At 44.8% G+C, this 25,139-nt stretch overlaps 1 protein-coding gene across 1 annotated transcript in view; it reads right to left on the minus strand.

Moving 5' to 3' along the window:
* Positions 1–25,139, minus strand: part of IARS1 (isoleucyl-tRNA synthetase 1) — a 139,077-nt gene that overhangs the window by 39,823 nt on the left and 74,115 nt on the right. Inside the window, exons 20-30 of the mRNA XM_038772223.1 lie at positions 24,289–24,409; positions 24,011–24,102; positions 23,386–23,463; positions 22,075–22,196; positions 20,958–21,060; positions 20,620–20,703; positions 9,714–9,888; positions 8,280–8,392; positions 6,534–6,629; positions 5,067–5,243; positions 1,525–1,630 (exon numbers count right to left, since the gene is read on the minus strand). Of these exons, the coding sequence (XP_038628151.1) occupies positions 1,525–1,630; positions 5,067–5,243; positions 6,534–6,629; positions 8,280–8,392; positions 9,714–9,888; positions 20,620–20,703; positions 20,958–21,060; positions 22,075–22,196; positions 23,386–23,463; positions 24,011–24,102; positions 24,289–24,409 (1,267 nt within the window). The remainder of the gene's footprint in view (positions 1–1,524; positions 1,631–5,066; positions 5,244–6,533; positions 6,630–8,279; positions 8,393–9,713; positions 9,889–20,619; positions 20,704–20,957; positions 21,061–22,074; positions 22,197–23,385; positions 23,464–24,010; positions 24,103–24,288; positions 24,410–25,139) is intronic.

Here is a 25,139-nt window from a genome sequence, read left to right on the forward strand (position 1 = left end):
ACATGTGAAAGTCACTATAAGAGTTGGAAATTTAGCATAAATTTCAAAATAATGAATAAAATATTTATGTCACTTCTCTATTCTGATTTTCTTGAAAGCAATACATCCAGGCTGTAGTTCAATGATACTCACTTGGTGGATGTTCAATAAATATTAATAATGATGAAGTGAAACTTTACCTTCAGTAAAGCTTTACTCTATTAACTCTGAAATTTATTTCACACTCCCCTCGCTAATTTATTACAGCTGCACTGTTTCAGTGGAGAGGTCAGACTTTTTCAATTTTAATGAGACTACTACTTGGGAGGGGTGGGGGGGAAGAATCAGGAAAAAACATAAAAAAATGAGTCTATTTAACTCGAATCTAATACTTGTATTCTGTTCCATTAAGAGTAGTCTCTGCTTTCATCCAAACTGCAAAATGGGATACATTCCCTCCAAATTAAACTGGAAATGGGATAATAATAATACAATAGTACCTGTCAACCACTTACGATGCATCAAGGACTGTACTAAGTGCTGAGGTACATAAAGGAAAATCAGTCTCTCATGGGGCCCACAGTCTAGGAGGGAGAATAGGTATCGAATCCCCATTTTATGGATGAGAAAACCGAGTGAAAGAAGTGACTTTCCCAAGGTCACCATGCAGGCAAGGGGCAGAGCAAGCTTAGATACTCTGGCTCCCAGGCCAGAGCTCTTTTCTGCTAATTCACTGCTTCTCATCAACATTGAAAAACAAAAGTACTGTGAATATAAACAATTAAAAGATTACATTGATTACATAATTGATCTAGAGCACACAGGTGAGATGTGACCCTCAATCTATCATAATTCTTTACTTCTTCAATCAAGTAGGGACTCAAATACTTGATCATAATGACAAATATAACTTTCTTAATGGTTTCCTTCACACCCACAGGTCTCAGGATCCTGAAACTACCAACCGTTGGCAAAAATCATAGCTGGTGAGACCAAAAAGTTATGAGAAGAAAGGGGTTGGGGATATGTGACGTCAAACGCGGTGGGTGATATCCCGAACAGTTTGTGGCAGTCCAAATAAATTTAGGGTGTACAAGGTAGAAGCTTGTCTGGTGTACAAGTTTGGTTCTACTCTACTGACTGTAAGGCTGCTACTGTAGTTCATTCAACAACTTTAACATTCAAGTTAAAGTTAACATAGCCCCAGTGAGTGTAAAGTTTTAGCAAACTCCTCTATGTGATGTAACTACTGTTAAAGTAGCACCAAGAAACTCAACCAATGCATCATAAGTATCGGGGATAAGAAAAGGTAAATCAGAGTGCAGATGCCTTGAAATGACAAGATACAAACACCCGTGGATAAGCGTGAATACTGTAAACTGTACAGGTATAACTTCAGGTAGCTAAATGCTAAACAGAAAACTGAATGGGGACACTCAAAATCCTGGAAGGGAATCCTGTATCTGATTGGGTGAGTCCCTTCAATTCTCAAGTGAGACGTGCAAGTAACTAAAACAAAAAAAATACTAACTGATTACCACTTACCTTGCTCGGTACCATTAACACAGATGTTAAGATTAACATAGGCACAAGCAGGACCGGCATTAGATGTTCCACTGGTAATTGTAATCTCCAGATCAGATCCCTTCAACTAAAAGCAGGAAAATATGTATTACTCATCGATCAATCAATGGTATTTACTGAGCCCTTGCTGTGTGCAGAGCACTGTACTAAGCACTTGGAAAAGCACAATAAAAAGAGAAGGATCCCTGCCCACAGACTAGGACCTTCAAGACTAGCCGGGGAGAGAGATAAAAATGAATGTATTTAAGTGCTGTTGGGCTGGGGAAAGGTTGAATAACATTTTATAACATATCAAAATCCAGTACAAATGACTATTTTCCGTTCCTAGCTTGGGTGGCCGCGATCTGCTACAAGTCAAAACTCACCCGTGCTGGGCAGCAGCGGAGAGAGACAGAGTCGAGGGCGGAGACTCGAGACTCGAGTTTACTGCGCGGAAGGAGGCAATGGTAAACCACTTCCCCATTTTTACCAAGAAAACTCTATGGATACACTACCAGAACTATTGCAGATGGAGAGCGGGGCGTTCTGGGAGAGATGTGTCCGTGGTGTCGCTGTGGGTCGGAAACGACTCGACCGCATACAACAAGACAAGACTATAGGCCACTGAACTTAGAAACTACAGTTAAAACTGGTGGTCGATTCAAACCTTTACTTTAACACCCAAGTCGAAGAAGAATACTCTCCTTTCCAAATCATACCCCTTTAATACCTCATTTCTTGCATTTCTTCAAATTAGTACCAAATTACTTGTCATAAAACCTCAGAAATTGTATAGTCAAAATACTCCACTACATACCATTTTATCTCAGTGTCTTTCAATGGCCTCAATTTTTCCTCACAGCAGTAGTACCCATGACACGGTATGCCTCAACCTAAGTTTGTGCAACAACCTTAGAGAGAATTCAAACCCGAGAGAAACTGACGAAAGTGGCCCAGGTTAACTACTTCACCTACTTTTTGCGGGGCAAAACTACTTAAAAGTTTTATTCCCAGTAGGACTAGAGTGCCTAGGCATTAGGAAATGCCGACGGAGAAATAAAGTACTTATTTGGGGCTCCTAAAAAAGCTAACTTTTTGGGAGCAGCTTTGAATGATCCTCAAATACCTTAAAGATGATGTGCTACAAGTGCTATTTAAATGAATGTTGGGCAACCATGAGCTCCAGGAGTACTTGGATTTCATTTTAATGGCATTTTCATCCTATGGACCAAGACCAATCCTACCCCATGACCTGCCTCTGGCCTGAAACACCTTCCCTCCTCTAATTCAACGGACAACCACTCTCCCCTGCTTCAAAGCCTTGCTGAAGGCACATCTCCTCCCCAAAGGCCTTCCCAGACGAAATCCCCACTTTTCCTCAGCTCCCACGTCCTTCTGCGTTGCTCTGACTTGCTCCTTTGCTCTTCCCCCCTCCCAGCCTCAAAGCACTTATGTTCATATCTGTCATTTTATTTATCTCTTTGCTCTTCCCCCCACCCAACCCCAAAGCACTTTTGTACACAAGTGTAGTTTTCTTTACTGGTATTGATGTCTGTCTCCCCAACTCTAGATGGTGAGCTCGTTGTGGGCAGGGAATGTCACCGTTTACTGTTGTACTACTGTACTTTCCCAAGCACTTAGTACAGTGCTCTGCACAAAGTAAGCACTCAATAAATGTGATTCAATGAATTCATTCATTCAATCCTATTTATTGAGCACTTACTATGTGCAAAGCACTGTACTAAGCACTTGGGAAGTACAAGTTGGCAACATAAAGAGACGGTCCCTACCCAACAACGGGCTCAGTCTAGAAGAAGGAACTTATTATGCACTTACTGTGTGCAAAGCCAGGCTCGCATCTCCTCCTGCCTTCAGGACATCTCCATTTGGATGTCTGCCCGCCACCTAAAGCTCAACATGTCGAAGACTGAACTCCTTGTCTTCCCTCCCAAACCTTGCCCTCTCCCTGACTTTCCCATCTCTGTTGACGGCACTACCATCCTTCCCGTCTCACAAGCCCGCAACCTGGGTGTCATCCTCGACTCCGCTCTCTCATTCACCCCTCACATCCAAGCCGTGACCAAAACCTGCCGGTCTCAGCTCCACAACATTGCCAAGATCCGCCCTTTCCTCTCCATCCCAACCGCTATCCCGCTCATTCAAGCTCTCATCCTATCCCGTCTGGACTACTGCATCAGCCTTCTCTCTGATCTCCCATCCTCGTGTCTCTCTCCACTTCAATCCATACTTCATGCTGCTGCCCGGATTATCTTTGTCCAGAAACGCTCTGGGCATATCACTCCCCTCCTCAAAAATCTCCAGTGGCTACCAATCAATCTGCGCATCAGGCAGAAACTCCTCACCCTGGGCTTCAAGGCTGTCCATCACCTCGCCCCCTCCTACCTCACCTCCTTTCTCTCCTTCTCCAGCCCAGCCCGCACCCTCCGCTCCTCCATCGCTGATCTCCTCACCGTACCTCGTTCTCGCCTGTCCCGCCATCGACCCCCGGCCCACGTCATCCCCCGGGCCTGGAATGCCCTCCCTCTGCCCATCCGCCAAGCTAGCTCTCTTCCTCCCTTCAAGGCCCTGCTGAGAGCTCACCTCCTCCAGGAGGCCTTCCCAGACTGAGCCCCTTCCTTCCTCTCCCCCTTGTCCCCCTCTCCATCCCATCTTACCTCCTTCCCTTCCCCACAGCACCTGTATATATGTATATGTTTGTACATATTTATTACTCTATTTATTTATTTATTTATTTTATTTGTACATATCTATTCTATTTATTTTATTTTGTTAGTATGTTTGGTTTTGTTCTCTGTCTCCCCCTTTTAGACTGTGAGCCCACTGTTGGGTAGGGACTGTCTCTATATGTTGCCAATTTGTACTTCCCAAGCGCTTAGTACAGTGCTCTGCACATAGTAAGCGCTCAATAAATACGATTGATGATGATGATGATGATAAGCCCTTGAGAGAGTACAAAAGGGGCAGTAGACATGATCCCTGCCCTCAAGGAGCTTACAATCTAGTGGGACTTGCCAAATGAAAATTTGGTAAGACAAGCTCTTTCCTTCACTCCTGAACCCTCGCCCACGTCCTGCCTCTGGCCTGAAGTGCCCTCTCTCTTCATATCCGACAGACTATCGCTCTCCCCACTTTCAAAGCCTTATTAAAAAACACCTTTCCTCCAAGGGGCCTTCCCCGACTAAGCCCTGATTTGCTCTTCTCCCAATCCTTTCTGCAACACCCTTAAACTTGGATTTGTACCATTTATTCACTCCTACTCACCCTTCCCTCAGCCCCACTGCACTTCTGTACCAATCCATAATTTAATTTATCGTACACTTAGTAGAGTGCTCTGCACACACAGTAAGCGCTCTGCACATAGTAAGCGCTCAATAAATAAAACTGATTACTTGGCTGATAGGTAATGAAGTGTAGGTAGACACTAACTGAGAATGAGTAATACGAAACAGTCAAAAAAAACACAATGGGGAAGATGAAAATTCAGCTGAACCCTCAACACTCACCTGGGTCATTTCTCGAATAAGCACTTCACTTGAGGTAGGCACTGGGTACGGCTTTAAGGGAGCCTTTATTGTTGCAAAAATAAAATCTGTGTGACTTTTGATAACAGAATCCAAATGCCCTCCTTCAGGTTGTGACTTGCAGTACACAGTAATGTCGTCTGTGGGAACTAGATTACACTAGAATAGAAAATAAGGAAACTTCAATCAGAGCAAAATCAATCTTACCACACAAGTGATATTTTAAAAACGTTATCGTCCCAGGGGGCTGGCACCATCACTTTTTTTTACTCAACATACTACAGCTAGCACAGAGTTATGCACTGCATGTTAACAGACTGCAAGCCAACTCAATATATACTAACCGAGCAAATCAAAGACCAGTCCCCTTGGCCGGCTTGGATCCCACAATGTGCAAATCAAGTAAAAATGACTAAAAAGCATTAAGGTAAGTAAGTACTAAAATGTATTGGTAAGCAGAGCTGCTAGGTAGCTGTTTCACCAAATCTTCCTCCAAGCTTAAAACCCACACCAGATCATTAGTGTTTAAGTACAAGCTCTGAAATCTACCTCACTAAAGAATTTGCTTTAAAAGAAACGTAAGCTCTTGCTAATATGTGCTGAGTTGGGCAGGATTATGATTATTCCTAATATGCTGTCTAATCATGCTATTTTTCCACTCGGTGCTCAAAAGACTGGTGTTCCACTGCCCCAAGCGTAAGAACCCGTGACAGAAGTAAATTTTACAGCCCAGCCAACTGTTCCTGGTCCGGCCGAAGCCCAATGTAATTACTGCTGCTGTAAAATATCTAAGTCTCAGAATATATGCTGGGGGCCGGAAAGACTCAAATGATCTTTGTTAGAGGAAGCACATAGGGAAATCATCAATGCTTTCAATTTAAAATGCTTGATTCCTGACAATTCTTTAAAAATCAAAACTTCCAAGGATAGTTCTAGTACTGAGTGCTTAACCCCCATTTACACACAAAAAAAGGAGGCACAAAAAAGTGAAGTGACTTGCCCACGTTTACGTACCAAGCAAGTGGTGGAGCCGGGATTGGAACACAGGCTCCCTGATTTCCGGGCCCTTATATTTTCCCAATAGGCCACGCTACTGCCCATTAGAGTCACGTTAACTTTTCAAACAAGGAATACAGTATCAACACTATTTAAATTGTAAAGAAACCTATTTTCCAACTCAGCTCGTCTTCCAGGGATAAAAAGAATATTCTCAAATGAGCTTGCCTAGAAGATATTTGTAATTTATAATTAAATGAACTGGTAGACTGAATTCTATTCTCTACTTCCCCACCATCCATTACAGTAAGCTTTCGATTTCCCCCCCATGACATTATGAATTCCAGATCTAATGGAAAGCCTCGAGGTTTTGTCAAGTTTCTCTATGCAAATGTAGAAGTCCAAGGCAGGAAGCCAACCTCGGTTAGGGCCAACGTTTCCAAAAACACCCACCTTCTTTCGAAGTTTCTGGATGCGATTTATCACCTCTCGGGCCATTCCTTCATCAACCATTGATTGATCTGGAGTAACATCCAAGAGAACCAAAATCTACGAAAATGAAAAATTCATAGAAACAGTTTCTTCAAAGCCATTATCAAACGACATCTTGATAATCCATGTTTTTAAGACAGGATTAGGTGGCAGAAGAAAAGAAAATGCCAACAGAGTAACTACTGAAATATTTCAACCACTTTCTTTTCTACATTTAGGATTTTCTTATCCAAAAACCTTTCTTGGAATCATTTGTATATCATAAAACTGTACATATTGGACTAGCGAGAATAAGAGAATAAACTAGAGAAAAACAAAAATATTTAGCTAGTTGTAAAAGGACAGAAATGCACGAGTGGAAAATGAAGTGATACAGAACGAGCTAAAACTAAGCCAGAAGATTCAGGATGGAGGTAAAGTTTCAAAACACAATCAACCGTTTTCCCCAATCAGGTTTTCTAATAAGATCAACCACCCCATTCCATTAAAATACAGAGCCTTTCACTTTCTTCGTTTGCTCAAAAAATTGCTTTCAAATGAGCCATACACTCCTTTTCCGGTTTGGTTCTGGCTGACTGGTGGGGTTCAAAGGGAAGCAGGAGGGGAGAAGGGAAGGGTGGGTAATCCAGGTAAGGGGACTTCCCAGATGGGGGAATCTGGGACCTTTCCCACATCCCAGGAGAGGGTCATTGGCAGAACGGGCGACTGGAAGGGACGGTTTGATCTCAAGCCTCCCCATGGCCTGGGCATGTGGAGGTGGAGAGGGGGCACAAGCTAAACGACAGGCAGCCTGTGTTACCCCAGGAGGGAGAAGGAACTCTGATCCCACCCTAGCGATCCTTCTGCCTCCCTGCTTTGTCAGGGGCCCATGATGGGTCTGGCACTTTAGAGGAGGGACCCTGACCCTAACAGACCCGAGAACAGGGTCACCCTCTCTGGGAAGACTGACGGGATCCCAGATTGGAAGTCTCGGTGCCCCAACCTCCCTGTATGCACAGGAGCGGAAGAGGGGACAACGGGCACCAGTAGGGTGCCCCACACGCTCGCTATTGGGATGTGAGCAGCTTGTCTGCCAGGGGGAAGAGGGGAGGGGGTGATTTCGTCCCCCTTCCCTGTCCCGGGTCGAAGGTAGGGACTTACCTTGGAGTAGAAGCTTCTTCTGAAGTTCACCTGAGGAGCTTCAGAGTGCAGTGTGATTCCTCTAGCGGAGAAAGGAAATCTGGAAGGGCTACCCTGTACGGGTCCCCTGGAGGAGGGTGGGGCCTGGACCCACCTAGGCGGGTCTCAAGTCCGCTGAGGGCAGCCCCTGAAGCTTTTCACAGCAGTTCTGATCCTCTCTGGCCACCTGGAAGGAACCTGCCTAATTGATGAGCTGATGACCTACACCCATCTTTGATAGAAAACAAAATACCTGACCTACGCTCCATCGACCTGGACTTGCAAAATTATGCTGTTCTAAGTTCAGGGGGCGACACACAGAAGATATCCACACACATACGGTGGGGCAGTTTGAGAAAGAGAATTAATGCCCATTAGAAAGAAGCTGAGAAAAATCATAATTTGTGTCCTACAACATATAACCTAAGATAGGTTGCCAGACCCACAGGCCAGTGCACTGAAGTAATCCAGAACCACTTACGAAAAGTATTCATTTCTCACTCCTACCAAAAGGATGCTAATGAAGGAAAAGTGGCTTCTTTTTATTACCTGAGCATCAGAATGGGCTTCATATTGGGAAGGTCCTCCGGTGATCTGACTGAAGGTGTACTTTAGGCAAATATCTTCTTCATGGAGCTCATGCCCTGCCACTACAATGGTGCCTAGAGGAAGCAAAATTAAGCTTAGCGAGCGAATGTTTCCTGAAGTTTACGCGACCCACATTTAATGGTCACACTGGCCACGTATTAATACGATACACTGCCTATTTTGAACATATAAATGCAAATAAGCAGGAAGTCAATCAATCGGTGGTATTGATCGAGCGCTTACTATGTGCATAGCACTGTTCTAAGAGCTTGGGAGCATATAATACAACAGAGGTAGTAGAAACGGTCTCTGCCCGTAACGAGCTTAAAGTCTAGAGGGGGACACCGATGTTAATATAAGTGATTTATAATATATAGCAGACGACTATGAACGGTCAAGATTTTTGCAAATAGCTGCAGAAAGTATTCCTCATCTGCAGAATAGGGATTCAATACCTCTTCTCCCTCCTACTAAGACTGTGAGCTCATGTGGGACAGAGACTGTGTTTGACCCAATTACCTCCCCCAGCCCTTAAAATAGTGCTTGACACATACTAAGTGCTTGGATAGATACCACTCAGAAACACTCCTTTCCACTGCTCCAGTCCCTGCTCCATCATCTACTGGAGTCAGATCCCTTTGGAAATGACATCCAAGAGGGCATCTATCTGAATGGCAAAAGAATCCCATGGATCTGGAGAGTCTCTTTCAGACAGCTTGTGCCTTATGCTGCCGAGTCTTCGCTGACCCAAAGCGACGCCACGGACACATCTCTCCCAGACCTCCCCACTTCCATCTGCAATCATTCTGGTAGTGTATCCAGAGGGGGTTGACTTGTAGCAGATGGCCTTCTGCTCGCTAGCCACTGCCCAAGCTAGGAATGGAATGGGTAGGCCTCTTTTTGACTCTCCCTCCCGTAGCCGAGTCTGGTAGAGTCCTGGAAACTCTCCAGGTGTGACTTTGAGATGGGCGTTCAGACAGTACTGCACTAACTTCCTTCACGACATTCTCCTTGAGGGCAGACAGCACGTCCACCAACTGCTGTATTGTACTCTCCCAAGCGCCTAGTCCAGCGCTCTACATACAGTAAGCGCTCAGTAAATGCAATCGAGTGATCGGTTCCCTAAGCAGAAGTCAATAATGGGAGAGGGAAAAGAGGGACATAAAAGCCAATCAGATCTCTGTGAGGCTACTGAAATTGCATTCTTCTTCCAAAAAGATCTGTTGAGATCCCCTTTTAGACTGTGAGCCCACTGTTGGGTAGGGACTGTCTCTATGTGATGCCAATTTGTACTTCCCAAGCGCTTAGTACAGTGCTCTGCACATAGTAAGCGCTCAATAAATATGATTGATTGATTGATTGATTGATCCTCCAGGAAACAAGTGCACGACTCACCATTCTTTTGGAATTCCTCCAACTGTTCACTTTTCAGTTCCTTGATAGAGGCCATCACTGTTTTAAAAGCTCCCTTCAAGCGCTTCCCAAGGACCATGTGATCAGGTTCTGCCCTCAGCGTAATCCCATATTTATTTTTGTCTGTGGATACCGTCACTTGCCGCACATTTAGCTCCTTCGATTGATTATACCACGACAAAGAAAACAGAAAACACCAAGTTAAAACACCTTGATATCAAACTGTGAAAAGTATAGAGGAATGCAAGAGATTAATAGATGGGCTGTGGCCGAGGAATTACAAATTATCACATGACCTCGGGGACTTCGATAGGGATATATTTCTCGATTAAGAGTAAGAGAATTCTTAAATGTAAAAATGACCCCAGTTGGAAAACTGGAGATTGAATGAACAGCCATCACCAATGTCCTTTCAGGAAAAAGAAATCTAAAAATGCATAGAATTTTAAAACAAGCCTCTGGTGAACATTATTTTTCGGGAACCACTCTGGCCGATCTTTTAATCAACGCAACACGATTCATTTCTGTGGTAATTTCTAAGTACTTGAGAGTATTCTGGATTGTACCAAGTGAGCATTCCTGTGGGTGTTTTAAAAACTGTTGATGGATTATTTTCTAACTTTTTAGGTCACTCATATATGAAGTTAAAAACATCTTTGATTCAGAAGTTTTCTAATTATATCATTCTTAAAGAAACGAACTGCAGCCTTGAGACTGTTTTCAGGAGGCAGGAGCATTTGTAATTATTGACAAATTTTGTAAGATAATTGCCTTTTTTGCTTCAGAAATCACATTTCCAGAGATCTCATTCATTATCTCCCAAACTGAATAGATTTGCCCATCTGTGGATAACCCTAGTTATAATCCCTCATTAATTTGGGAGATGTGGCTAAAAATTTAAATGAATGATTTTGAATAGACTGGACATAGGCAAGTGGAAGCGCTTTGGCTGTCGAATAGAGTACGCTTTCAATTGAATTGCTAGGTGATGTAAAAAGCACTACCACACCTTAGCGCAGGCAATTTCAATTTCAATCAGTAGCATTACTGCAGTCTCCTTGCCTGCCGTCTCTCCCAATTTGAGACCATATTTCACTCTGCTGCCTGGATCATTTTTTGACAAAACCGTTCAGTCTGTATTTCCCCACTCCTCAAAAATCTCTAGTGGTTACCCATCCTCCTCCGCATCAAACAGAAATGCCTTTCCATAGGCAAGGCCTCGATCATGCCGACCCCTCCGAACTTAGGTCTCTGGTTTCCTCCAACCCAATCCGCACATTTCTCTCCCCTAATGCCAACCTCCATCTCATCTATCGCAGCGCTGAGCCCTCACCAAGGTCCAGCCTCCGGCCTGGAAAGCCCTCTCTCCAACAGAGTATCAATTTCCCCATTTTCCAAACCTTTCTGAAGGCACAACTCCTCCAATAGACTTTACCCAACTAAGCCCTCATTTCCTCTTTTCCCACTCCCTTCTGTGCCACCCTTGCACTTGCACATTTTGTTCACCCTTGTCGCAGCCCCACAGCATATCTATCTATCTATATATATCTATATATAGATAGATAGAGAAAGAGAGAGAGAGAACCATAATTTGCTTCAAGGCCCTGCTGAGAGCTCACCTCCTCCAGGAGGCCTTCCCAGACTGAGCCCCTTCCTTCCTCTCCCCCCTCCATCCCCCCATCTTACCTCCTTCCCTTCCCCACAGCACCTGTATATATGTATATATGTTTGTACATATTTATTACTCTATTTATTTATTTTATTTGTACATATCTATTCTATTTTATTTTGTTAGTACGTTTGGTTTTGTTCTCTGTCTCCCCCTTTTAGACTGTGAGCCCGCTGTTGGGTAGGGACTGTCTCTAGATGTTGCCAATTTGTACTTCCCAAGCGCTTAGTACAGTGCTCTGCACATAGTAAGCGCTCAATAAATACGATTGATGATGATGATCTCTGTCCCCCTTCCCCCTAGACTGTAAGCTCCTTGTGGGCAGGGAACCCACCTACCAACTTTTACACTGTAGTCTCTCAAAAGCTTAGTGCATTGCTCTGCACACAGTAAGCACTCCATAAATACAACTGACTGATGTAACGGATGAGGACACTGAGGCACAGGCACACTGACAAACGAGGTCATAAAGCAGGACCCAGTGATTGAGCTGGGATTGGAACTCTGTACGCCTGACTTCCAATCTAGTGTTTTTCCCGGCAGGTATTGTGAAAATGAAGATCAACGCGGCATTTTGAACTTTAATGGCGTGTCAAGAGTTGGCAGTAGATCTGGGTGCAGAACGAAAAAGAAAAAAGCAAGTTATCACCAGACTCACTTTTGAGAAAAAGGCTAAAGGGAGATGATTACGTTGAAGACGGAAGAATCAGGAGTCAGGGATAAGTGCCCACTTCACAAAAGCAATTGCCCCCACCACCTTTTACGTAAGACTTCCACACTCGCTAATTCCAGGTCTCTGATGAGACTCTGAACGTTCCCAATCAGGGCTGAAAAGACCGAAAACTCTGACTCTTCCCTCTCTGAGCCAGTCCCCTCCCGTTCCCCATCCCCTCTAACACCAATCCCTCCTTTTCGCCTGCAAAAAGAAAAGTTGGCACCTCTGGTCAGAGGCAGAAATGAAAAGAAACAACAGACTCAAGAGAGTAGGTGGGGGGAAAGAATAAATGTATCGCTAGGAGGGAGACAGAGGGTTAGTGGGTAGGAATGTAGGAGAAGGTGGGAAACCCATAGACTTTTCAACTTGTTAAATATAATTTTAAACAGACGATAGGATGCAGCAAGAAAAGAAGAGAGATTAAGATAAAGCACTGCCTTAAACATGACTATGGAAATGAAATTAGGATACCTGCTGGCATTTAGGAATTCAGACGCCCCTTCGGGAATGTGGTTATAGACAATCGAAAGATTGAAACTGACACCAGTCACATCCAGTAGAGAGTTACCGACATCAGTTTTTATTGTGCTCTGTTTCAAACAAACCACATTTTGCTTTGAGGCATTAAAACTGTAATTTATTCCAATCTTGCCTTGGGAGATAGCCCGGCCTATTGGAAAGAGCAAAAGCCTGGGAGTCGGGAGTACCAGGTTTTAGTCCTGACACCAGTACCAGCCTGCTGTGTGAGTTCTCAGGCAAGTCACAACTTCTCTTGCCTTGTTACCTATAAACTGGAGATAAAATACCTGCTCTCCCACCCTCTTTGGCTGTATGAGACAGGGATTGTGTTCAATCTATCATATCTACCTCAGCACTTCACATAGTGCTTGGCACATAGTAAGCGTTTACTAAATACCATCATTATCACTGAGTTCTCAGAAACTATAAAAGCCTGGATCTCGCTAATATTTCGCAAACATACGACGCCCAGGAGAGAATTTGAGAATTATAATTATTACGCTGTCAAGTCATCCCCGGCCCACAGCGACTCTATGGACACATCTCTCCCAGAACGCCCCACCTCCACCTGCAATCGCTCTGGCAGTGTATCCGTTGAGTTTTCTCGATAAAAGTATGGAAGTGGTTTATCATTGCCTTCTTCCACACAGTAAACTCAAGTCTCTGCCCTCGGCTCTCTCCCACGCTGCTGCTGCTGCCCATTTATATCGTGCTAATGTACCTCCAGTTGAGGTTTGATATCCTGGATGCTGTTACCTGGGTGCCTATGCCAGGTGGCTGCCTAAGTTACATGACCCAAGGCAGCTCATCCGCTACAGCCACAAAATCACTATCAAAAACCCATACCCCTGCACGCGCATGCGCTGGGAATCCCTACCTGTGCCAATAATTCAAACAACAACGATAGCGTGGGTCACCATGACCCAAAATGGAGAAAGGGAAGAAAAACCAAAACACTCTACTTATCTCTCATATTAACTGTGAGTTTTCTTCTCATCAGAGCAATTTATTTCGACAACTCTTTGCAGTCCAACGAGAAATGGTTAGCTCCACTTTCACAGGCACATGACATACCTTAACCAGAGGTAAATTAACATAATGGAAATTCTCTCCTCTGAAGAGCCTCAAAAACTCCCTCAAGTACCTGCAAAACCTCTTGACAAGAGACAGAACAGCAGCATCCTCACTAATGCCGCTAATTTGGAAATTTGGGGTCTCTGTGACATGCTGATTAAAGAGATGCTGCCACCAACCCCTGCTTTTTCTTTTTTCTAAACTGCAAGAGAAGATGTGGGAGAGAAGACATTAAGGAAAAACAGAGAAGAGAATTAGAGAAGCAGCGTGGCTCAGTGGAAAGAGCCCGGGCTTGGGAGTCAGAGGTTGTGGGTTCTAATCCCGCCTCCGTCCCTTCTCAGCTGTGTGACTTTGGGCAAGTCACTTAACTTCTCTGTGCCTCAGTTACCTCATCTGTCAAATGGGGATTAAGACTGTGAGCCTCATGTGGAGCAACCTGATTACCTTGTTTCCCCCAGTAGAACAATGCTTGGCACATAGTAAGCGCTTAACAAATGCCATTATTATTATTATTATTAAAAATGTGTCCAACTGAATAATACAAATAGTACTGGTATTTGCTGAGCACTAGGTGCCAAGCACTGGGGCAGACACAAGACAATCAGGTCGACATGGGCCCTGTCCCAAGTGAGGCTCACACTCGAAGTGGGAGGGAGTTCAGAGATTTAATTTCTATTTTACAGATGAGTAAATGGAGGCACAAAAATGCTCAAGTGACTTGCCCGAAGTCACATGACAGGCAAGTGGCGGAGCCGGAATTAGAACTCAGGTCCTCTCACTCAATCGATCACATTTACTGAGCCCTTACTGTGGGTAGAGCACTGTATGAAGTGCTGGACTCCCAGATGCGGAAACTTTCCACTGGCCCTCACTCCATCATCATCATCATCATCAATCGTATTTATTGAGCGCTTCCTGTGTGCAGAGCACTGTACTAAGCGCTTGGGAAGTACAAGTTGGCAACATATAGAGACAGTCCCTACCCAACAGTGGGCTCACAGTCTAAAAGGGGGAGACAGAGAACAAAACCAAACATACTAACAAAATAGAATAGAATAAAATAAATAGAATGAAATAAATAGAATAGATATGTACTATTCATCCATCCATCCATCTTTCAAGGTCCGTTCCAGGCCCAAGATCCTAGGATTCAGGAGTAGGATCCAAAAAGAGGCCAGGCTGCTGCTTTGAAGTAATCCAAGTGAAGAAAAAAAGATGGTGAAATTCAGCGTTTCAAATGAGTGTTACAAAGCATATATAAACAGTCTGAAATTTCTAAGGAACGGGCAGCAGGATATTTAGGCATCCCGTTGGCGTTCATTCTCCTCACATGGCCGGTCCAATCAGCGTACATTAGGGGAGAGCTGCTGTGACGCCGGAGGATGCTTCACTTCGTGATCTCATCTGGCAATTTGATGCTACGTACGGTGCCTAGGTGGCACAGCCATAGCTGCTACAGAAGTCAAGTTTGCCACAGGCAGTGAGTCCAAGTCACTTGGCAGCTGTGTGACATTGGGCAAGTCACAACATCTCTGTGCCTCAGTTACCTCATCTGTTAAATGGAAACAGAGTGGCTCGTTGGAAAGAGCCCGGGCTTGGGAGTCAGAGGCCATGGGTTCAAATGCCGACTCCACCAATTTTCAGCTGTGTGACCTTGGGCAAGTCACTTAACTTCTCTGTGTCTCAGTTACCTCATCTGTAAAATGGGGATTAAGACTGTGAGCCCCACGTGGGACAACCTGATCACCGTGTGTCCCCCCCAGCACTTAGAGCAGTGCTTTGCACCTAGTAAGCGCTTAATAAATGCCGTCATTATTATTTACTATTATAAGAACAGTGCTTGGCACATAGTAAGCACTTAAAAATACCATTCTTATTTTGTTTTTTGAGAAGCATTGTGGCTTAGTGGCAAGAGCACGGGCTTGGGGGTCCAAGGCCATGGGTTCTAATCCCACCTACGTCACTTACCAGCTTAACTTCTCTGTGCCTCAGTTACCTCGTCTGTCAAACGGGGATTAAGACTGTGAGCCCCACATGGGACAACCTAATGACCTTGTATCTACCCCAGCCCTTAACAAATACCATCATTACTATTATTACAATATAGAGTGTCAGAGACACTCACCCAAAGGATAAAGCGGTGTTTTTTTATTTCATTTCTGTAACCCTTTTTTCTATCCTTATATCATTGCAGACCACGGACTGTCTAGGTGGAAGAAGCTAATGACGGCCTACAACTATCTGATAGAAATAGAGATAGCATGTGTAAGGCCTTGCCAGGTGTGGATTGGCATCTAACCTCAATTTCCTTTCCGCTGTTCCTCTGTAGCATTTTCCCGGTTCCGAAAAGGACTTCATAAGCAGAGGCATAACTTCGAAGTTACGATCTTCCACAGCAGTCATCTTGTTTGCTTGATTCATGGACTTCCATGATTGTCTTTTGCGTTAAAAGCTTCCAAGAGAATCATAACCGCGTCCCATCCCAACTTGCTCACTCCCCGTTAGGACCTAAAACTCGGCTGCATAGAATCTGTTGAATAAAGCCAGACCCAGCTTTCACTCCAGATGATAAGCGAAGGATCAGATAAGAAACCTTCAATTCAGATACGGCCAGGCAATCATAAGAGCTTCATCAACTTTTCTGGGCAGCCAAGATTTAGGATGTTTTTTAATAGGCTGTCAAGGAACGATGGCTAAAACTTTGCTGGCAAGGGAGGGAAATGGCATTCCAAAGAGCTTCCACAAGCGGTTCATTCCCCTTTCTTCTTGAAGATAGGGAGAATGCTGGCTTCTTTGAATCTCATCCTCAGAACTTACATGTGAATAATAATTGTGATGCCCGTGAAGCGCTTACTACGTGCCCAGCACTGTACTTAGGTACAAGGTAATCCAGTCCCACACAGGGCTCACAGTTCAAGTAATGATGATTGTAATTTTGAAAAAATTGTGGTATTTGTGCTTGATACCCGGGGTAAAACAAAATAATCAGGGTGGACACAGCCCCTGTATCACATGGGGCTCACAGTCTAAATAGGAAGGAGAACAGGTATTGAATCCCCATTCTGCAGATGAGGGAACTGAGGCAGAGAGAAGTGTCTTGCCCAAGGTCACACAGCAGGTAAGTGGCAGGGCCGGGATTAGAACCCAGGTCCTCCAACTCCTCCCAGGCCCATACTCTTTCCACTAGGCCATACTGCTTCTCATGCCGCTTGAATACATATTCAATTATGCTTTCAGTCACTTTAACTTATCTATCCTCACAATATCGCATATATTAATTACCCCGTTTAAGCCAACCACCTTGTGCCAAAACGTTGTGCTAACCTCTGTGGTAGGTGCAAGGTCGTCAGATGGGATATAGTGCCGTGTCTCTAAGAATTGACATTCTTGTCCTTCCTCTTGCTCTCATTATATATAACTCATTCGTGTCTTACTTACTTACATTTACTGTATGCAGGGCACAATAATAATAATAATAATAATAATAGCATTTGTTAAGTGCTTAATAATAATAATAATGGCATTTATTAAGTGCTTACTATGTGCAAAGCACTGTTCTAAGTGCTGGGGGGATATAAGGTCATCAGGTTGTCCCACATGGGGCTCACAGTCTTAATCCCCATTTTACAGATGAAGTAACTGAGGCACAGAGAAGTGACTTGCCCAAAGTCACACAGCTGACAAGTGGCGGAGCCGGAATTAGAGCCCATGACCTCTGACTCTCAAGCCCGTGCTAAGCCACATTGCTTCCCTGTACTAAGAACGGTACTAAGCGCTTGGGAGAGTACAATATGGCAATAAACAGACACATCCCCTACCCACAGTGATTTACAGTCTAGAGGGGAAAGGCTATACAATCGGATCAGACACAATCTCTGTCCCACATGGGGCTCACATTCATCATCAATCGTATTTATTGAGCGCTTACTATGTGCAGAGCACTGTACTAAGCGCTTGGCCTGACATGAGCTGCTGTGCCATTCCCCGAGTATTTAATAAGCTGGGGGAGACCCTGGAGAGACACCTGAGCCTTGCACGTACGTTTTAGTTAATATCAGCGTGCTTGGATCTTACTTGAGGGTGAGGAAAACCATAAGCCTACAGAATGGTGGTGAAAGCAGGCACGTTCAGTCGACCTCGGATTGTCACCAATCCCTGTATGTCCCACCACTGGAGTCCAAAGGATGCAGAGTTTCTGCATGGCGGCTGCTGGTTATACCCATGCCAACCTAAGAGTTAGTAAAAACGATGTCGTGGACCAAAATGGTCCCATAGTTACTCTGAAAACAGAAGTACTCTTGAATAAGATGCATCTCTATTACCCGCCATTCCACTTTAACTGCAAGTTAATTAGGAATTCCGCTTTTACTGCAATGCTTTCAGGGTGCCTTGACATATTAGTACGATTTAGGAAGTTGTTAAATGCACTACTTTCTGTTGTCAATTTAGTAAAAGCATTTTCACTTTCTACTTGGGGCTTAAAAGCCTGAAATCCGGTACTCTTATTTTCCCTAATACCCTGGAATTAAACTTGTCTGAAAAAGCCATCCACCTTTCGCCAACCAGAGCTGACATGAATTCTTGACGTACTTGGCTATATAATCTACTTTACTTCAGGGGGCCCAAGAGGGAGAAGAGTGAGGCGGTGACTTTCCAGGCTTCCAGTAAAGCTCTTTCCTCAGGAAGAAAACAAGTAACAACCCCCATAAAGGCCTTCACAGTTCTGAGCTCCAAACCTATAAAAACCATTCTTCCAGCTATGGATCCCTATTTTCACTTATTTCCAGGTGGTTTGTCCTCCATTGTTCCCAGGGTACACGATGCTGGGAACTGCAGACACGGCTCTCTCACATTCTCTCCCTCTCTGGCTTTCACCTCCATTGCCTAACAAGGGGAGAAGCTAGAATGAGAAGGAATGCAAAGAACTTGCTTCTTTTGACGGGGGTGCCAATATTTCATTTTGAACACAGAGGATGACTTGGGGAAGTGAATCTAGGGGGCAAGGCAGGGGGAGAGTTGGGGGGTGCGAGAAGAAAAAAGAGGAGTAGACAGAAGATCAGAAGATGAGGAGGAAGGAGGAGGAGGAAGATGAAAAATAGAAGAGGAAAGAGGGTACTTGACTGTAAACCCCTTGTGGGCAGGGATCCTCTCGATCAACTCCATTGTACTGCACTCTCCCAAAAGCCTCGTATAGTGTTTGGCACACAGTAAGCGCTCAATAAATACCACTGATTGATTGAGACTGCGTCACTTCTATTTCAAGTCAATTCTTTCGTGTAGATTCTGAAGTCTTTTTCTAAAGGCCCCTGGCTGATGGGTAATTTGTCGGGAGATTTCATATCATGATCACTCCAAGTGCCTAGTAGAGTACAGGAGTCTGTATACTCTAGGTGTAAAGACCTAATTAATTACCTCACCCAACCATTATCTTTCTGATGGTATTTGCTAAGAGCTTACCATGCGTCAAGCACTGTTCTCCGTGCTGGGGTATATAGATACAAGATAATCAGGCTGGACCCATGTCTCTGTCCCACAGAGGGCTCACAGTCTAAGTTGGAGGGAGGGAGGGAGGTTCAATCCCCATTGTACAGACGAGGAAACTGAGGCACAGGGAAGTGACTGGCCCAAGATCACACAGCGGATATGAGTGACGGATCCGGGATTATCGCCATCCCACCCTCCTTTCTTCTCCTCCGCCTGCCAGTCTGCTGCCGCTTAAGATCATCCATCGCTAAGCTGCTGGGCCAGAGGCTGCTCTTGCTCCCAAACTGGTGCCCCCAGGGTGCCCTGGCCATTAGGCCATCCATGCTTTTCTTTTACACATGTCCTCCTTGCCCTCAGAATTTAAGCCCCATGGCAGCAGTGGCAAAGAAGAGTGACACAGACCCAGAGTCCTAGATAGTCCTAGCCCTGCATTTGAAGGGGGCTATGTCAAACAGAGCAGGATAGTGTTTGCTCCGTAGACATTTCTCCGCTGAAAATTTTGCTCAAGACTTCAATCCACTAACAGCCACCATGGAATTTTCCGATGGTCGCGGTGCGGTCAGGCAGAACAGAGGTAGAGTCTGGCATGAAGCAAGAGAACCGGGACTTCATGAACGTCACTCCCGAGACTTCGAGAGCCAGAACCTACACGCAGGATATGATTCGAGCTCCGCTCATGCCCTCTTGATTCCACCAGCAGTGTTCCCGCAAGAGCAAGCAGGTGGATAGAGGTGCGGGACCACAGCATCCAAGTGCACGCAAAGGTGCGGGACCCATCTGCACCCACACTGACCACAGCCTAGTGCTGGTGCAATGCTGCGGGCAGCGGGCGGCTGCCCACGCAGGCCGGTTACCTTCCAGGATTCCTGCTGGCCCTATCCACCTTCTGTAACGGGCCCCGGTAGTTGTGCAGTTGGAAGCCTTTACCACCGACGCCCTACCTCCTTCCCCTCCCCACAGCACTTGTATATATTTGTACAGATTTATTACTCTACTTATTTTACTTGTACATATTTACTATTCTATTTATTTTGTTAATGACGTGCATATAGCTTTAATTCTATTTGTTCTGACGATTCTGACACCTGTTTTGTTGCCTGTCTCCCCTTTCTAGACTGTGAGCCCGTTGTTGGGTAGGGACCGTCTCTATATGTTGCCGACTTGTACTTCCCAGGTGCTTAGTACAGTGCTCTGCACACAGTAAGCACTCAAATACGATTGAATGAATGAATGGCTCCAGTAGCCACCGGCCTACTTGCCCAACAGGGATTAGAATCCAGGTCTCACGACCGACTCGCTGAGACACTCTCTTTCCACAGCACTGCTTTAATACCATTCAAGCTAAATCCAGAAGAGAAATTGTTTCGTGACTGGAGCACCACAGAAAACAAATTCCCACCTATGATATATTGGACGTTTTGCCTTACCTCAAGTATATACTTCTCCAAAGACTGGATATCCTTAAGGGCTTCGGGGTCTTGATGGATAACTACAACTTCTTTCAGAGGATACTTAAAAAAAAAAGGTAGAAAAGGATTTGGAATTAACTAGAAAATGGGACTGGGAAGAAATATTTCAATAGCAACTACACCGCTGCCTGTTCAAAGCCAACCTAGGGCCGGATGGATTCAGCCGTACGCTCACAGAATTCGGTACCCGGGGTTTGGGGGCGAGGGGACGGGACACAGATGGACTGTGGGACTTTCACACGTCTGTACGGTACTTGCTCACAAATCCCTATGGGAAAATGTCACTGTTTGCAAACCTTTACGGGAATAGTTTTCCTCTCTCGGATCACCCGCCCCAGTTCAATCACAGACTGCATCCTGGACACTGCACGCTCCATTTTTTTGTCAATCAGCTCCTCCCTGGATTAGAAGAGAAAGAAAACAATTTCCTTCTAAATCTCGCACCGAAACGCTGCCTGCAATTATCCCAATGATTTTAAACTTTTCAGACTCTTACAGTCTTAAAAAAAGTGAAGTTAAATACCTAAAATACATCTCCATGCACACGTTCTGGAAAGTATGGCAAAAGTGTTCATTGCGCATATGAAAGTCTTCATTAATTTCCTGTATAATCTGCCATCATGCAAATTGCTAATTCATGCCCAAACATCTAATTGAGCCTCCTACAGCCTCGAGAATTTAATTCAATTTATTATCTGTATCGCTACAACCATAGATTACTTCATTTTGTCCTGCCCTTTATATATTGGTTAACTTTCTCATTAAAAGGAATGTCATCTATTTTTGAGATACCTTCCAAAAACTTCAATTTCTCTAATTTTCAATGGTGGGCAAAATGTGCCCACTGCATGCTGAAAAAAAATCTGCTTATTTTCTAACTGGTCTAATGATTTCTGCTAAAAGCAACACCCGGTAAACTGCGATTTGAGCTGAGCTTTCAGTCCAAACACAGAGCCATTTAGGATGATAGAAAGTGTATGGAAGGAGGTTCAAAAGAAGCCAAGTATGCCTGAGGAATCTATTCTATATCGCAAATATTAAGATTAAACATAGAAATAGAGCTATAATAGCCTTCTACTGCATGTTGAAAAAATACATCTTAATATTTTATTGATGAATATAAGGCAAACTAGGCAGGGAACAGTCTAATAGATGTGTGCAGTACTCAGAGCAGGGATCCTCTTTCTGAATTTGTAAACAGCATTTGCAAGGGAAATTAACAATGAATTATGCACCAGAAATTAAATTAAAGAACACTTTGGCAACAAAAGTGGCCTTAACATTCAAACACTTAGCAACACAAGCACACACAAAAGTCTGTGACGGCCAATGTATTTCGGAGCACCCAAAAGCTCTCTTCACCACTCAAGACACAGAGCGGAAGCTAGAAAACTTGCACTCTTTCTCCCTTACCTAACTTGGGGAAGCATGAGGTAATGAATACTAAGCGTGTCTTTCTCCTGGATAGAAGCGGGGTCAATGAGAGTCTTCAAATTCTGGTACATCAGCTCCGTGAGGAAAGGCGTATATGGGGCCTGCATTAAAATTAAAATACACCATTTCATTTGAACTCTGCACCTGCCATAACCCAACAGTACTGCTCGGCTGGCCTTCTCGCTGGTGATGCTGCCTTCGACCTCTCACCATTTCAGTCCACGCCCCAGGCTCAGAAGCCCATGGAGCAACTGTCACTTGCCACTGTGACCCAAGGCGGCGAGTTGCGGGACGTGGGCAAGTTGACCAGAATCGGGTTAACCTGTTGGATTTGGGGGTTCGCTTATCCCATCCCTCAGAGCCAGAAAAGCATCGGGAAGTGGAACAAACAAGGCAGTGCTACACCTCGGCCACAACTGGCGAGGCATGGACACGAGGGTGAGCAAGCCTCCTGGTTGCTCCCGAGCGGTAGTGTTGCCACAAGCAGGCTGTGTTAGCCGGAGCCGCCGTAGGTGAGTGGTGCCCGGTGAAGGGGACAGGGCTCTGGCCCGGCGGGGAGGAACTGAACGGTGAGGCAGATGCGGCCGCTCTTCCGGCTCTGATGAGTAGGTCCCCCCAGCCAACGCACCGGGCCCTGCAAGGAGGGGCCATCTCCCCTCCTTCACCTAGGTGGTTCGGGGGTCCAGCGCCCCGGGGGAGACCCGAGGCTGCGGCCTCAAGTGGTCTCACGGGGCGGGCACATGCCAGCCCCTCCCATCGCTCCTTTCTCCCCAGCATGAGGAGCTGGAGCAGGAGGCGTGAGATCTGGCTGCTCCATAGCCGGGTGTACCCGGGTAGCCTTCAAGTGTCGTCCTCGGCTCCGTCCCCAGCAAGCCGCAAAGACTCAAAAGCAGCACCGAACGAAGAGGAGGATCACCGGGGAGTACATTTCTCTTCCTTTTCCTCCCCTTCCTTTCCTCATTTTCCTTCACTTGCCCCTTTCCCAGCTTCCCTCCAGCTCCTCCTCCTCCCCAAAGCTTAGCCCCATCAATTCTCCACCTCAAAATTCACCCCCAGGCTCAAAACCCAGGAGTGGGAACATATTTCATGCATGAGAAAGAAAAGGACGGCTGAGCCTCCTCTGAAGCCAAGAGGTCTGAAGATAATGAGATGACACCAAATGACTTCTTCACTAACACTTGATCAGTCGAATGGGAAATTTTGGCGTGAATAAATCATAAAAATGAGGCCACGACAGTTGTCAGATGACAGCTCTTCAACTTGATCAGGGTTTTAATCTCATTTGCTTACCATAAGTCGGCACATGGAGAACAGAACGCTAAACAAGGTTTCTAAGGCCATAACACAATCCTCAATCCCATTTTCACCCTAATGAAAACATTCAGAAAAACATCAGAAGAGTCAACGTCTATTTTAAACTATTCGAAAAGGCACATTTAAATAATTTAGTCACAGATAGCTTACTTTCAATCACTTCAGTATGCAAGAGCTTATTTCATACACGGATTTCAAATCAACACACAATCAATAACTCTTACATCCCTGATTTGCAACCAGTGACTGAGAAGGCAGAGGAATGAATTGAGAGAGAATGGTGGCTCCGTGGGAATTCTCAGTTGCTACCAGCCTGTTATTCATGCCAATTTGGTCTCATCCTCTCAACCCGTTTTCGAGCGAAGCGGAAAACTTGCACAGCTACCACACTTGCAAACACAGCCGCCTTTGGGACTGTCTCTGCCTTCTCCCCAGACCTGGGGGGAAGCCCAGCTGGGCACCTCCTGAACCTGAGCTTTGGGGGACTGGAAGGGCCCCAGGCTCCCACTGATGCAGTAAGAAAGTGGGATTGCTTCATTTTCCACTACACTAATTTCACACACCTTCACATTCTGTTTACCGTCCGTTCGGAGTCACGTACCTTTAACCGTCTGCGATTCATTCTGACGTACCAGTTGGTTAGCACATCCACAAATTTAACTAGCCGAGGGACTACAGTATAAAGCCTGTAAGCTGAAAGATATACAATGGGGGTTATGCATATATAACCATTTCATATGCCCTTTGCACGCGGTATATGGGTGCCACTGAACAACTCTGTCTACCGTCTTATTCTCCTTGTGGCTTTTTTAAACACTGAATTGACTGCATATTATTTTGAATGGAGGAAAACCAGTGGGATAGCCGAGTAAAACGTACCTGCCATTTCAGTCTGGAAAAACCCAATGAGAGACTGCATGAAGGATAAGATCCACCTGTCTGTAATGTTGCTGCTTTCCTTAACTGTGTTCTCATTGTAGAGGAACTCTCTTTCCTCTTCCTGCAAAGTGAAAGGATACAAAAATTTATTTTAAACATCAATTGCAAACCCCCCCCCACCGCACACAATAGAAGATTCCTCGCTCCAGATAAGAGACATAGATAGTGAATCTATTCAATTAATATAAATTATGGAACTTTAAGAGATGCATCAACTCTAGACAAGATACAATATAGGAAATCATCCCTAGCAGATACCTAAATGGAATCCAATCAGAATGGGAATGTAATTAATACAACAATTAAGCTTCAAGAGTTAAAGCCCTATGCATTTTTTCAGATCAATGCCAGGGCTAAATTTGGAAATAGCATGAATAACTTTCCCACCCCAAAATGGAAAAAAAGACTTTTTTTTCAAAACCACTTAAGTATTAGGCTCCACTGTAAGCAGTTTGAATTTTAAGTAGGATACAACAGTGTTACAATGAAATGGTGAGGTCTCATTTGACTAAAACTTCTAGAGTGATTTGTTTTTTCTATGGTGCAAGAGAATAATAAAATTTTAGTGAAGGAAAGGCCCTAGAGAGGTCTTCTGGTCCAGTCCCGCCCACCACCTCCTGTCAAGACCATCCAAGGGTGTTAATGTCTTCTGATAGCCAAGTAGTTCTTCCTCATGTCCAACCAAAATCTTCCCTGCTGTCATTTAATCCAACTTGCATTTGCTTGGTCCAAAGTAGATTTGAATCAACACCTTCCCTATGGAATCACTACTTAGCCTCTTCATCCTCTCT

Source organism: Tachyglossus aculeatus, chromosome X1, assembly GCF_015852505.1.
Source record: "Tachyglossus aculeatus isolate mTacAcu1 chromosome X1, mTacAcu1.pri, whole genome shotgun sequence".
NCBI lineage: Eukaryota > Metazoa > Chordata > Mammalia > Monotremata > Tachyglossidae > Tachyglossus > Tachyglossus aculeatus.